The sequence below is a fragment of the Zonotrichia leucophrys genome, chromosome 15, assembly GCF_028769735.1.
Source record: "Zonotrichia leucophrys gambelii isolate GWCS_2022_RI chromosome 15, RI_Zleu_2.0, whole genome shotgun sequence".
NCBI lineage: Eukaryota > Metazoa > Chordata > Aves > Passeriformes > Passerellidae > Zonotrichia > Zonotrichia leucophrys.
Genome location: NC_088185.1, coordinates 12,464,511 through 12,479,075, shown reverse-complemented (window position 1 = coordinate 12,479,075; position 14,565 = coordinate 12,464,511). Strand labels below are relative to the sequence as shown.

General features: G+C 54.9%; 1 protein-coding gene across 4 annotated transcripts in view; it reads right to left on the bottom strand.

Moving 5' to 3' along the window:
- Window positions 1–399: 399 nt before the first annotated feature.
- Window positions 400–14,565, bottom strand: part of NF2 (NF2, moesin-ezrin-radixin like (MERLIN) tumor suppressor) — a 47,171-nt gene continuing 33,005 nt past the window's right edge. Inside the window, exons 14-17 of one of the 4 annotated variants that reach the window (XM_064726631.1) lie at window positions 11,783–11,913; window positions 9,456–9,615; window positions 7,811–7,855; window positions 461–599 (exon numbers count right to left, since the gene is read on the bottom strand). In XM_064726631.1, the coding sequence (XP_064582701.1) occupies window positions 7,820–7,855; window positions 9,456–9,615; window positions 11,783–11,913 (327 nt within the window). In that variant the 3' untranslated portion in view covers window positions 461–599; window positions 7,811–7,819. Of the gene's footprint in view, window positions 600–7,810; window positions 7,856–9,455; window positions 9,616–11,782; window positions 11,914–14,565 lie in introns of all 4 variants that reach the window. The other 3 variants (XM_064726632.1, XM_064726629.1, XM_064726630.1) reach the window with 3 other exon arrangements.

Below are 14,565 nucleotides of genomic sequence, written 5' to 3'. Positions count from 1 at the left end.
CGGTCCTCCCGCTCCCTGCTCCTCTCCCGCCCCAGCGCGGCGTTCCTGATTTACAGCACTCCACTGGAACATGCTCGGGATCCTAATGGAGCTCCCGGCTCCGTGCGGGGCTCCAGGGCCGGCCCGTGGGACCCCAGCCCGGCACCGAGGGCTCTGGGCTGGCCCAGCGAGCTCCAGAACCCTGGAGAAGCCAACCCCGAGGGGTGCCCACCCCTCGCAGGGAGACCCTCGGGCACACTCTCTGCTGGCTGCCAGGGTGGGCAGGCACGGCCACAGCCCCGACCCCGGCTCCAGGGAAAAGCCCGGAGGGCCGAGCCTGGAAGCAATGATAGAAAAATAAGGAAAAAAAGCTGGAAAACCCAGGAAAACAAAGTGTCAGGAGGAGGATGAACGGCTGCAAAGCAAGAGAACATCACAGAGTCCGTGGGCAGCCGGGCCCGAGTCCGTGGGTGCGCACACGGGGCTGGAGCGGCGGCGGCTCCGGGGCGGTCCCGGTCCCGGCGGGCCCCGGCGGGCGGAGCAGCAGCGGCGGCGCCAGCGCTTCCTCCCTAGAGCTCCTCGAAGAACGCCACTCGGGACTTGGTGCTCTGCAGGGTGAGCTGCAAGAGAGCAGAGCGCCATCAGGGGCAGCCCCAGCTCCCACAGCGCTCCCAGCAGGGAGCTGGGCTGGATCCCCATGGGAACACCGGGATGTGGAAGGCCGGGGGTGCAGAAGCCGGGGGTCGTGCAGCCCCCACCACAGCAAGCACAGCCCGAGGGAAAGCGGGGACAGAGATTCCATCAAGGTCACTGGCACGGCTGAGGCTTCCAGGAATGGAATACAGGGGAGGCTGATCCAAGTCCTGGGGCCCTGACAAGGAGGACATAGAGGAGTCTTGGGAAGCTGGAGGAGAAACACCTCAGTGAGCTGGGGGAGAACCCACAACTCCAACAGCCACCACACACGTGTCCCCTCTGTCCCCAAACAGGGCCCATCCTCTCCATGCTCCCATCCAGCCCCATCCCACCACGTGTGATCCATGCAGGCACCCTGGGATCTCAGCCCATCCCACCCCATCCATCCATCCTGCCACAGGACAGAGCTGGAGAGCCCTCACTGCCAGGGCTGTCCCTGCAGGCTCTGCAGGACCCAGAAACCCTTGGGAACCCTTGGAATCCCTTGGGAACCCTTGGGAATCCTTGGGAACCCTTCCACATCCATCCCACAAACAACACCCCAAGTGCAGCCTCAGCCCGCTTGCTGAGGGGCCAAAGAAGATAAAAGAATCCTCAGTGGTGGGGAAGAAATCCCAGGATTTAGAGGCAGCCACCCAATGGAGTGCAGCAGCACAAGTGCCACCTTCCAGCAGCTGCTGGATCACCAGGAGTTTGCCAAAGCACGGGCTGATTGCCAGGGCTCTGTTTCAGCTGGATTAAGCACGGTGCCTTCCTGGGAATGCCGGTTTTGCTGGAACAGGAGCCCTGGGATCACCTTACAGTGAGTTAAACCCCTCAATGGAGCAGTCAGGCGCTTCCCCCCCTCCCTGCTTCTCCCCCATGGCTCTTCCTCAGTAATTCCCTCTCAGCTCTAATGCCAGTCAAAAAAAAAAAAAATCTGTATTGCAGAGGAAATTTCTACAGGGGCTTAATAATCTTTTCTGGCAGCAGCTTCCAGGCCAGGGCTGGCTCTGCTCCTCCTCAGCATCCCCCTGGCTGGAAGGTGGCTGAGCTGGGACAGGGATTCTGTGTGACACAGGCAGTGTTTGTCCTCTCTAAGGCTGGACAGGGAAAATAAAAGGAGCAGAGAGCCCCAGGCTGCTGCCAGACAGGAACCCCATTCCTGGGAGTGTTCCAGTGCCTAAAGGGTCCAAAACAGCTGGAGAAGGACTTGGGACAAGGCCTGGAGCAACAGGGTAAGGGGGAATGGCTCCCAGTGCCAGAGGGCAGGGCTGGATGGGATATTGGGAATGGGGAATTGTTCCCTGGCAGGGTGGGCAGGCCCTGGCACAGGGTGCCCATCCTGGATCCCTGGCAGTGCCCAAGGCCAGGCTGGACACTGGGGCTGGAGCAGCCTGGGACAGTGGGAGGTGTCCCTGCCATGGCAGGGGTGGGATGGGATGAGCTTGAAGGACCCTCCCAACACAAACCATTCCATGATTCCATGATCTACCTGCCATCCATCTCCTTCCCAAGGCTGTGCCTCCAAATCCATCCCCTCTGCAGCCTGGCTGGGGAACCAGAGCCTGGCACCCCCAGCCCACAGGAGCTCCCTCCTTCCCAGCAGAGTGAAGGGATTCCCTGAGGAACCCTGGCAAAGCTGCAGCTGCTGATGGAGCACAGGAAGATGTTCCCCTCGGGCTTACCAAGGAATCCAACTGTTCCAAGCCTGGCTCTCTGCTGAAGCTGCACACTGCTCTCCATTAACCCCCCACGTGTTTTGGGGGTCCTGGGGTACCCCCAAGGGCAGCCTGAGCCCAAAGCTGTGCCTGCCTCAGGCTGGAGGTTTGGAAGCAGGAGGAGGCAGAGCTCCAGCAGAGCTCTGGAGCATCCAGCACAGGCACAGGGAGAGATGCAGCCCTGCTCCTTTGCTGGATGTTCTCATCCACAACATCCAAAGGCTCCTAGAGAGCCTCAGTGGAACCTTTTTAACCCATCCAGGGAATGTGAGGCATGGGAAGAGCACCATACAGGGAGTCAGAGCAAAGGTGGGTCTGGAGGAGATGGGATCCCATGGAGAGGAGGGAGCACAGACTTCCAAGAGGGCTGTGCCCTGTGAGTCACTGGCTCCACCAGTGGCCAATTTTGCCACCTGAAAGGCAAACACCACGGGGATTCCTCCTGGCAGGGTGGGCAGGCCCTGGCACAGGGTGCTCAGAGCAGCTGGGGCTGCCCCTGGGTCCCTGGCAGTGCCCAAGGACAGGGCTTGGAGCAACCTGGGACAGTGGAAGGTGTCCCTGCCAGGGCAGGGGTGGGACAGGAGAAGTTTTAAGATCCCTTCCAGTGAGGAGCAGGAGCAGGAGCAGGAGCAGGAGCAGGAGCAGGAGCAGGGCTGCCCAGCAGCTCCAGGCAGCTGCCTCCTCCCATCTGACTACTCCAGAACCACCTGAGAGGAAACCAGGGCTGCTCTTCACTGCTCCCTGACTTGCCACTCCCCATGCCAGGGGGGAAAACTGCCCCCAGCCCTTTTTCCTTCTGCTGTTGCTGTTTGCCTCACTGTGGAGCACAGGCAGGGCTATCCTTGGGAGCACCACACACACCAGTCCCAGGGGTCCTGACTCATCCCAGGGGGTGCTGGGGGGCACAGGGAGCTCTCTGCAGGGAAACCCCACTCCCTCATCTGCTCTTCCTTTCTCTTCTCCACTGGGATGTGAAAGCAAAGGGGAGAGCACCATCCTGTGCTGGCCTCTCCATCGTCTGTTGGGGGGAAAGCCTCCAAGACCTCCAAAATCTCTCTGCAGTCTCCACATCCCCTTCTGGCCAGGCGAGGAGAAATAAATATCCCTCCCCGTAGCGTAACGCTGTGCAGGGTGATTAAGAGGGAGTTACATCCTCGTCAGTGCGGAGAAAAGGAAAAAAAAAATTGATTTACAAGCAGTATTATGATAATCTCCTTCCTGCAGGAGGGAGGGTGGGCTCCCCATGCTCTACCAGAGCCATCAAGGAAAATTTAGAGGGAGAGAGAGGCAGCACAATTAAGCGGCCTGAGCTCAGAATGAATCAAGATCTCAGGAAGGGGAGAGAGGGAAGAGTCCTCCCTGCATTCCTGCACTGGGGCTCCTCTGAGCCTGCTGCTCCCCAGGGCTGCTGGGCTGATTTGATTTAGGCAACACAAACAAACCAAAGCAACCCAGTAAGTGCCTGGGCAAACCCAACGCAGGGAAACACCCCAAGGCTCCTGTGAGCCCCCAGAGTGGGGCAACAAGGAGGGGCTGCAGCTCACACCAGCGTGCCCCCAGGTTTCCCCCAGCAGGGAGAGGTTTAAGAGGTCTCATTTCCTTGTTGACCCTGCAGGATGGCCAGGCTGGAGGAGAGGGGGACCTGTGCCACCCTCACCCTGTGTGATGCCAAGATGTTTTCCTGCTGCTGGGAAGATCTACAGCCCTTGCCAACCACCACCCAGTGCTCCACACACTAAATCCTCTTTACTCCCCACTGGTGCTTTTCCCCATCCCTGCCCACTCCCCGGCCCCACCGGCCAGGTGGACCTCTCAATTCCCACTGTGTTACTTTTGAACCCAAAGCCTGTTTTCCTGTGATTCTTCCCATTTCCCTCCCTCTCCTCTCTGCCTCCCACGCTGCCGTTTATTCTCTCCCGAGCACAACTGTCCCCCAGCCCCCGACGCTTTGATGAGCCCATTTGAAAGGAGAAGATGACGCTCCATGTGAAGGAAACGCTTTTCAAAGGCTGCCACAGAAATAGCTGATAGGCCTGACGTTTCCTACTTTCCTCTTGCTCCTTGTAAACAAGGAAAAGAGGCTGCTGTGTCCCAGTTTAACTGCCTGGGAGTTTCACTTCCCAGCTCCGAGGAGAAGCGGGAGGAAAAGGAGCCTGGAAGGGATGTGGTCTGGCACACGTGGGGGTGTGTGGGCAAGAGCCACGTGGGATGAGCCTCTGTCTCCTTCTGCATTTGGAAAATGTGTATCCCAGAGCTGCTCTGCCCACTGGGTGTCTCCTGGCTCCCACCTGCACCCAGCCAGGTGCCAGGCTGAGTGAGAAGCTGGCAGCCTCACTCATCCTTTCCAACTTCACAGCTCTCAAGGAAATGGGAAACGCCGGCACTGCTGCTCCTGGGAAGTCCCTTGCTGCTGGTGTGCCTGTTCTGCCTTCCCTTTCCAGCTGGGGTTGGGTTCCACAGCCCTGCAGGAGACTGAGGAGCCTCATCCCTGTCCCACATGCACAGGGAAGGATGGCAGCCCTGTCCCACCCAGGCTCCCTCCTTTTGTCCTGCCCAGAGCATTCCTTGTGCTGCTCTCTGCAAGGGGCACATCCTCCTTCTCCCAGCAATCTACTGGGGCAGAACAGACCTGATCCAGGGAATCTGCAGCTCCAGAAGGGAGAGATGAGGAAGGGAGTGGCCAGGAGGTGACAGGGACCCCACAGGAATTGTGAAGTCCTCAAGGGACACATTTCATTGATTCCTAGCACACTGCTCACCTGGTGCAGGTGGAAAATAGAGAAAGCTTCTGCCCCAGTGCCAGCTTCCCAAAATCCTTCCACCTGTCCAGATGATGAAGGAGCCTTGTGACACGTGGGGGTGGCACATGCTGTCTGCATGATGAGACACTCAGGCAGCAGTGCCATCATCAGCCACCAGTGTCCTCACAAGGACAGACCACAGCCTATCCCAAAGGTGGCAGGAGGGAAGGCAAGGCTGCAAAATCCCCCTGGCTCTGCCCCACTCACCCTTCTGTGCTTCCAGCTGGGAACTGTTCATTGGCTAAATCCAAATGGGACCTTAAAACACATCCAGTCCCACTCCCTGCTATGGGCAGGGACACCTTAGATTATACCAGGGTGCTCCAAGCCCCAGTGTCCAGCCTGGCCTTGGGCACTGCCAGGGATCCAGGGGCAGCCACAGCTGTGCCAGGGCCTGCCCACCCTGCCAGGGAACAATTCCTCATTCCCAATATCCCATCCATCCCTGCCCTCTGGCACTGGGAGCCATTCCCTGTGTCCTGTCCCTCCATCCCTTGTCCCCAGTCCCTCCAAGCTCTCCTTCAGGCACTGGGAGGGGCTCTAAGGTCTCCCTGGAGCCTTCTCTTCTCCACCCTGAACACCCCAGCTCAGATCTCCAAGTGTCTCCACAATGATCTTTATCCAAGCCAAGGGCAACACTGCACTGCATCCAGGATCAGAGCCAGGGAAGGAGCCAGCAGGATCCCCGTGGGCCCCAAAGTGATGCTCTGGGATGGAGCTCAAGCCCTGGAGAAGCTGCTCTCTGCCACGTGAGAGCCTGGCAGGAGAGGCTGAGGCTGCCTGTGGAAGGACCAGAGGCTCAAGCACAAAGCTGCTTGTCTGGGAACAGGCGTGGAGATTTGCTCCTTGCCTGGATACTTCAAAGGGCTTAAATCCCAGTAAATAAGCATGACTGTGCAAGAAGAAAGCAAGTGGAATCAAAGACCTGATTGTGTTTTAGCAGCCTGTCCTGGGAGCTTTCCTGCAGCGGAGGAGATGAGGAAGAAGTGGGTTTTTCACCCTTTACCACAGACGAAGTGACAAACCCTCCTGAATCGGAGCCAGCTGGAGCCACAGCACCAGCCCACGGCAGGGAGCTACGGAGAAGGGAGAGCAGCTTCCAGATGAGGTGTCTGTGCTGTGCCCACAGAGCTCATAAAAAGGGATTAGCATGTTAACCACGTAATTAAACATGAAAAACTTCGCAGGCGCCTTCAAAGGCAGGCGCCAAAGCCCAGAGGTCACACTGCAGCGCTCGCTGTGCAGATGCTTTAATTATGGGGGCTCCTCCTGGGCACTGCAGCTCTCCCAGCTGCTGGAAGAGTCTTCCCACAGACTGCCAGGGCTTCCTTTCACCTCCTTGTGCTGTGGCCACAAGCGGATTTCACCCCAAATTTCACAGAGCTCTTCAAGGCAGGTGGGATGGGATAATGCATTTCATCCACAGCCAGTCTGTGTGGAAATATCCAACACCTCCCCCAAGCTGGCCCAGACCTGCAGGGTCACCCCTTTTAGCCTCTTCCCCATGGAACTGTTCAACAATGAGAGCAGCCTGTTTTGGGAACACCTGCAGCTCCTCAGAGCTGGCACAAACCCCAAACTCCAGGGATTTACAGCCCCTGGAATGGCTGGTGCAGTGAAGAACAGCACAGCCTTGTTCTGAGTTCTCCTGGGTAAAACAACCTCCTGCCTCTGCTCCTGAGCTCCAGAGGTGCTGGGGAATTGCTGTATCTTTTCCAAAAGCATTTCCCACCAGCTCTGCCACCCATGAGTGTGGTATCCCAGTACTTCCCTGAGTGCCACCGACTCCAAGCTCCCAAAACCCTGTGGCTGTGCAAGAACTTTGCCCCAGGGCAGAGCAGGAAAGCTTCCCCAGACTCATCCTCCCGAAGGAGGGAGTGGATGCTCAGCACATCCAGCCTGCAGATTGAGGGCAAATCCTTGGAGGAAAGCAGGCTCCAGGAATAAGAGATGTGGCACTAACAGAGCAGGACGCCCTGGGCAGGAGGTGGTGAGGGACAGGCAGAGGCAGTGCAGGCAGAAGGACAGCTCCTGTCCCCACGTGTGCTGGTGACCTTCCCCTGGCACAGAGCCACCTGCAGACACCAGTTGTCCTCAATCCTCTGCTTTACCTTCCTGGGATGCTTCTCCAACAGGCAGAGCATCCTCGTGCTGCTCGGCTCCGAGACGGAGCTGTGCATTTTTAGCCCATTTTGACAACGTTGGCAGCAAAGATTATTGGTTTAGCTGTTTGTTTGGGGTATTTTTTTTAACATCCTGAATTTCTTTCTGCAACAAACAAGGGGGGAAGGTGCTGGTTTACTTCATTAAAAGAATCTTCAAAGGCTGCCCTGCACCTCCGATAGATTCCCAACCACCGGTGCAAAAACAGGCGTGCTGAATTATTAACGTGCCTCTACCTGAACTCCCCCTCTGAGGTTGCCAACACAATTTCTGCCAAGAAAGCTTCCCAGCACGGAGGATGAGGTGTAGGAAGAAGTGCAGAGAGGCTGGGGGTGCTCCTGGGGGAGGGAGAGCCAGGCTGGACGGGTGACCACGGGCAGCCGGTGCCGCTGGAGCGCAGGCAAGCTCATGCACGGGTTAGTGCCACAGCCAGAGCCCAGCACCCCACCAGAGTACCTTGGAATAACCTACTTGGAATTCTCAAATGCAGATAGGTCTTCTGCCCTGGGCTTGAGGCTAAACCAGCAAAATAAAACGAACAACAAATAATAATAATAATCCCCGTGTGTGTGATAGGAGGGCAGGGGATCTGTGGGATCTTAGGGCTTGCCTGGAGCAACCAGCAGCTTCCAGGTGAGGCAGAGCGTTGGTGCCATTGAAGTATTGCTGCACTGATATCCCATTCCCAGTGCCCTGGGTTTCCTTGCCTTCACCACAGCTAAATCAAAAGCCCTGCTGACCTCCCTGAGCAGAGCAGGCTGTAATTTCCCTCTGATGTCTCCACTAATAGTCTGTTATTTGGGAACCTTTGCTCCGTGCTGAGATGCAGCAGCCGGGCAGCCCCCGCTGCCTCCGGAAGGGAGGGGACAGGACAAGACTCCATCTTCAAAGGAGGCAGAGTGACAGCACTGTGACAAGCCCTGACAGACACGGTAATGATGGCCCAGCCACCCTCTTTAAGGGAGACAAATGGGACCATCAGCTCTCTATGAACTCCTCTCTGTCAGAAGTGAAAATTTAGCAGTTTTTGTTTAAACCAAGGACTTGGAACACAGAGACAAATCCTTCCCAAACCTACTGGGAGCAGAAACGCCTGGAGATTCTACAATGACAAAAGGGGTTGTGAAGATTTTTATTTTCTCTGCTCTAGTGTGACAGGAACCTGAATAGCTCCAGGCCAGCACGGGGAAACTGGTGAGTGAGCCCCGCTAGATTCATTTTCCTGCCCCAATTCAGTGATCACAAACTCCCAGCCACCAAAGTCTCAAGAACTGATATTCCCAAATCCTTTCAGACATAACTTCTGGCTGGGAGTAGTAAAGAGAACAGAATTTGTTTTTCAAGCCTGCAGTTGTTACCACAGCCTGGATTTCCGAGTCCTTCCCGAGGACAGCTGCCAGCAGAAAGCCAGCCAGGAAAAGCCTTTGCAGGGAAAAAGCCTTTGCAGGTGAGTGGGGCTGACCACCACCATCCAAACCCATCATGGATGTGCCTCCAGCCCCTCGTTACAGAGCCCAGCACTGAGGCAAAGGAAGAAGATGGGATGTGGAAGATTTTTGGCTCAATTTTTGGCTGAAGTTCCTCATGTCAGCCCCACTGCAGGAGGCAGGTGGCTCCAGGGAGCAGAGGTCTCACACCCCCTGCCAGCAAAGGCTTTGCTGTTAGTGACTGAAGCTGCACTACAGGTTTCTCTAGAGAGATTAAAAGAGAGGAAGAGCTTTTGGCTTTTTCCACTGAGAGCTCCTAAGCCAGGAGTATTTCTGCCCTCGTTATTCACCAGACAAGCTCAGTGTTCATACAGAACAGCTGCAATAGGCAGGGAGGGCTTTTCCTGTTCACTGGGGATGCAGAGCCCTTCCAACAACATCTTTGTACAGCTTTTAAGGTTCAGAAAGACCTTCAGCCCTGGAGACCCTCACATCCCTTCCCACAGCCCTGGAGAGACCAGGCTGGGTCAGGACACCAGGACCACCAGAAGCTGCAATTCTCCGATCAAAGCTAAGCAGCTGGGGAAGAAAGCCTAAATCCAACAATTTTATTATCAAAAGCAGGACGATTTTAGGGTTCTTTTTAAAGGGTTTCATCAGAGGGGATACAAACTGGGGCCTTCTGATACCTTTTTAATAGTGTTGTGCTTGCTGTTGCCCCGGCTGGAGTTCTCGTTGTGCAAAATATCCAGAGCTGTCTCCCTCTCCTTGAGCTTCAGTGCCTCAATTTCTGTCTTCAGCTCGTTGAGCTGCTCCTGCAGGTGCTTGCTCCTCTCCATGTACTCCACCCTAAAACACACAGAGAACAGCCCTGGGTTAGCACTGACCAGCTGCACCTGCTGATGTGACACCTGATAACAGAATTATAACAGAATTATAACAGGAACAGCTTTTCTTCATTATTTTTAGCGTGTGGAACTGATGATATCAGTTTATAGCACACAGTGAGCTACTCAGAGCAATTATTTGTTCCTTATTAAAGGGGACCCAGACAGCCAACCCAGCAATAAGAGTGTAAGTTATATTATTATTATACAAAATTAAACCCAAGCTGGGTGGTATTTTTAAGTCTCCCATTTGCAAGGGAAGCTGACGGAGGTTTACACCACACAGTGGTTTAAGAACTATTCAGGAGAGCTCTACACCCCTGCACCCCTTCCCAAACCTGCTCCACAACCCAAATCCACAAATCTTTCCATGAAGAAGGACCCTGATGTAGTGACTTGTCATGTTTTAGAGGGATTTAGCTCATAAACTGTGTGGGAGCAAGTGCTGTCCCCAAAATACCCCAGGGATGTTGTGGACACAGAGCACCCCTGGCAGAGAGAAAGCATCCCAAAAAAAAAGCAAGAAAGGGAAAAAACCAACCCCCAAAGCCAGCATTCCCAGGACTCATCCTGAACTGCCTTCACAATGAAAAATCAACCAGAAAAATCACCCCATGAGTTTTGTAGCTGTGATTAACCCCCCGAGCCAGGTCAGAGGGCCAGCAGGGTAACAGGAACCCTTTCCAGTGCCAAAATTTGTAAAGAGGTTTATCCCAGCACCCACAGAAAGAGAACAGCCCCAGAGAAGACAGAAAAAGCATCCTATATTGCTTTCAGCACTTGGCAGAGGCAGCTCTCCCAGCTCAGGAGAGCAGGATGACCTAGATAGCAACCTGGGTACAGAACCAGGAATTATCCTGTTATTTTCAGCTTCTATCTTTTTCCTTCTGGCTTTGGGAAAAGTTTTCAGAAGTTCTTAATCTGTCTCTAGGTCTGTGATTTCATACACAGCAAAGGGCACTGAGCAGAGGCAAAGCAAAGCAGCCTCTGGGATCCAGGGGTGTCAGGGCAGCCTCGGGAAGTTTTGGCCAGAGCAGGATGACAGAGCCATTGTGGCTTTGATCTATGACCCAATCGATGAACAAAGCACATCATTACTACAGAGATTAAAATCTGATCTGCTTTGATTTCTGCTCAATTGGTAATTTCGAAGGCTACACTTACACCCTCAGGAAAACACAAGATGAAAGCTCATAATCACATCCAAACTTGCTGGCGAACACTTTTTATCCAGGAACGTGACACAAATGCCAAGGAAAAGGGGTTAAAGCCCCAGTGAAGGACCTTAACACACCCCAGGGTCCCTGGACACCTGCAAAGCCTCAAGCCTCCAGCACTCAGCCTGCTGTTAACTCTTTCCAGCACCGTGGGCAATTCCAGCCTGAGCAGGGCCAGGATTCCCACAGGGAGAGGACCTGCCTGGAGCAGGGCCCTGAGCTCACCTGGGAGCAGGTTGGTGACACCAGGTCCCCTCCAGGGAAAGGCTCAGCCAGGACAAGCCCAGAACTGTTCAGGTTGGAAAAGCCCTCTGGGGTTAACAAGTCCAACCATTCCCCAGCACTGCCAAGGCCACCTCTGCCCCATGTCCCCAAGTGCCACATCCACATGGGTGTTAAATCCCTGCAGAGATGGGGACACCAGCACTGCCCTGGGCAGCTGTGCCAGGGCTGGACAGGTCTTTCCAGGAAGTAATGATCCCAAAATCCCCCCTGAGCCCGCCCTGCCATTCCCTCTGCTCCTGTCCCTGTTCCCTGGAGCACAGCCCGACCCCCCGGCTGTCCCCTCCTGTCAGGAGCTGTGCAGAGCCACAAGGGCCCCCTGAGCCTCCTTTGCTCCAGGCTGAGCCCCTTCCCAGCTCCCTCAGCCCCTCCTGGGGCTCCAGATCCTTCCCAGCTCCGTTCCCTGCCCTGGACACGCTCCAGCCCCTCCAGGGCTCTCCTGTCAGGAGGGTCCCAGAGCTGCCCCAGCCCTGGAGGTGCCCCAGCAGTGCCAGCTCAGGGCACGGGCACTGCCCTGCTCCTGCTGCCACCCCAGGGTGACACAGCCCAGCTGTGCTTGGCCTCTGGGCACACCTGGCTCACATCCAGCACAAATCCCAGCCCAGCCTGGATTGGATGTGTGCCACATACTTCTCCTTCTCGATTTCCATGGACAGCCTCTTCATGTCTGTATCCTTGAAGTCGAAGGAGAGGCTCTCACTGATGAGGTTGTAGCTTGGCAGGTCAGTGGGCAGTGCTGTGGTACTCGAGTTCATGGACTGCTGAGGAGAGAGCACGAGTTAATCACTCTGGGCCACACAAGGGTCACTACAGCCAATGTTCTGCAATGCTGATGTAAAATCAGAGCAACACTTGAGCCCAGAGTCCTGAGCACAAGATCAGCCTGGACATCCCCTTGCTCCACTCCCAATTTGCTCCTCCATCCAAAGCCATTGCTCCTCCAGGATTCTATGCAGTCCTAAAAGAGGAAACAAAATACCACCTGCCTTCAAAATCTATTGACAAGACTTGGTAAAATCAAGGCTTTATCACTGCTGTGTCACTTTAAGCTGCCTCTTGGGAGTCATCTGCCTGCTATTTAACATTCATTCAGGTTTATAAAGTTCAAGCTGTGAACAGGGACAATGTAAGACCCTGTGTGACAGCAGAGTCCTGCACTCCACAGCTCCCCAAAGCCTGAGCAAACACCAATGTGACCCCAAGGATGCCATTCCAGCAAGGTCCATGGAGATGCACCGACACATTTTTATCTCCTCAGTAATTTACAGCTCCAAAGGTTTAGAAACCACTTCTAGATTCAGCTGGAAACGGAGATAACACAGCAAATCACTCCTGCAACACCTGAGCAAGGATTTGGGACTTTCTTCCTCCTGCAAAATGCTTTGCTATCCCCCAGTGACACACACTGCCAGGCCCTCAGATTTTATCTTCTCCTTAAAAATGACCCTTCTTCCTCTCAGTCAAAAATTCTGTCACACCTCTAACAAATGGGCTCATTAGGAGGAGAGGAAAAGCCTGCTGGAGTCATGGCTCTGCTCCTGCAGCACGCTGGATGAGGTGGCAAACAGGGCACACGTCAAGGGTGGCACAGCAGCATCAGATGGGGCTGAGTCACAGCTCTGCCAGCCTGCTCAGCCCTGCTCTGGGGTCTGAGAAATCCAGCCTGGCATCCCAAAGATCCCCCACCTCCCTCCTGGATGCTCCTTCTTGCTTTTAGGGATTCCCGTAAGGAAAACAATGTGCCCAAACCTGGAATGGCACTGCTGGGTACCTGCTCTAACAAATGAGAGTTTGAGCTTCCATTGGCTCTTTCTTTCTCCTATTTAGGATACTCCAAGCACTGTTTTCAGTCAGCTCCTCTTCAGCAAGACCTGCAAGCACTGGGGTGACAGATTTACTCTGCACAATAACCTGCCTCTGCCCTCAGCACCAGCCTGGAATTCACAAACAGCCAGGGCTCCTTCCCAGCTCGGACAAATCTGAGAGGGACAACATTTCATGGAGCAGCAAAGCTGGAACACAAACACCTCGTACAAGCATAAACAAGGAGGTGCCTCAAACTGCACTTGGCCTGGCTGGAGCCTTCCAGGTGAGTTAAGACCCATCTGACAAGGAAAGCCAACTCCTTCCTCCCCCTTTGCTGCCAGCACAGAACAAAGGCGCATTAATTCTGGAGCAGGCGCTGCAAGGGACAGCTCAGTACCTCAATTCCAGTCTCGAAGGAAAGGGGACAGGTCTGCCAAAGCACTTAACTGATTTAAATACTTGCATCCCATTGACATTCAAGTCCCTTCCCTGTAAGGCACACAGGCGTTCCCAAAGCCCTTCCCACGTGAGGTTCTCCTGTCCCTGCAGCACAGGGGAGCCAGGAGCATCCAAGCCAGCCCACTGGCCTTCAAACAACCTTTAGCTTGGTTTTTTTTTCAGTACAAGCTTTGTTGGTTTTTGTTTTTAAAAACTCCCAACAGCAGCAGTAACAGTTGAGCAGGAATTTCAGTTGCTGCAGCCATTAAGGCCTGAGCCAATTCATCAGGGTTGCTACAGCCACTACGTCCTTCTCTTCCCTCAGCACTGCTCTGCCATGGAGCAAGGAAAAAATTGGTGAAGTCAGAGAGCAGCAGGAGTGAGGAAGAGTATGGAAAAAGCAAAGAGTGAGCAGGTTCAGGGCTCTCAAAGGCACAGGATTGATATCTGGAACAAAGCATTTAACAGAATCACGGAATGGTTTGGGTGGGAAGGGAGCTTAAAGCTCATCCTGTTCCACCCCTGCCATGGCAGGGACACCTCCCACTGTCCCAGGCTGCTCCAAGTCCCATTCAACCTGGCCTGGAACATTTCCAGGGATCCAGAGGCAGCCACAGCTGCTCTGGGCACCCTGTGCCAGGCTCTCCCCACCTTCACAGCCAGGAATTCCTGCCCAATATCCCATCCATCCCTGCCCTCTGGCACTGGGAGCCATTCCCTGTGTCCTGTCCCTCCATCCCTTGTCCCCAGTCCCTCTCCAGCTCTCCTGGAGCCCCTTCAGGCCCTGCCAGGGGCTCTGAGCTCTCCCTGGAGCCTTCTCCTCTCCAGGTGAGCACCCCCAGCTCTCCCAGCCTGGCTCCAGCCCTTGCAGCATCTCTGGTGCCTCCTCTGGGCTCTCTCCAGCAGCTCCAGGTCCCTCCTGTGCTGGGACCCCAGATCTGGAATTTCTCTTGCAGATTCCCTGCCATTAGCAACAATCGTGGGCAGCTCCCTCAGCAGGTGCTGTTATCTCTAATCCAGGGCCATGGGGTGATAAAAGGGACAGGGAGCTTTTTCCATATGTGTTCCCTGACCTGGAACAAACTGCAGAGCCCTGCTCCTGCACTCCAGCAGTTTCCTGCCTTTAAGAGGAAAGCAGCACAGCAGCATCCCTTGGATCCCTCAGGAAT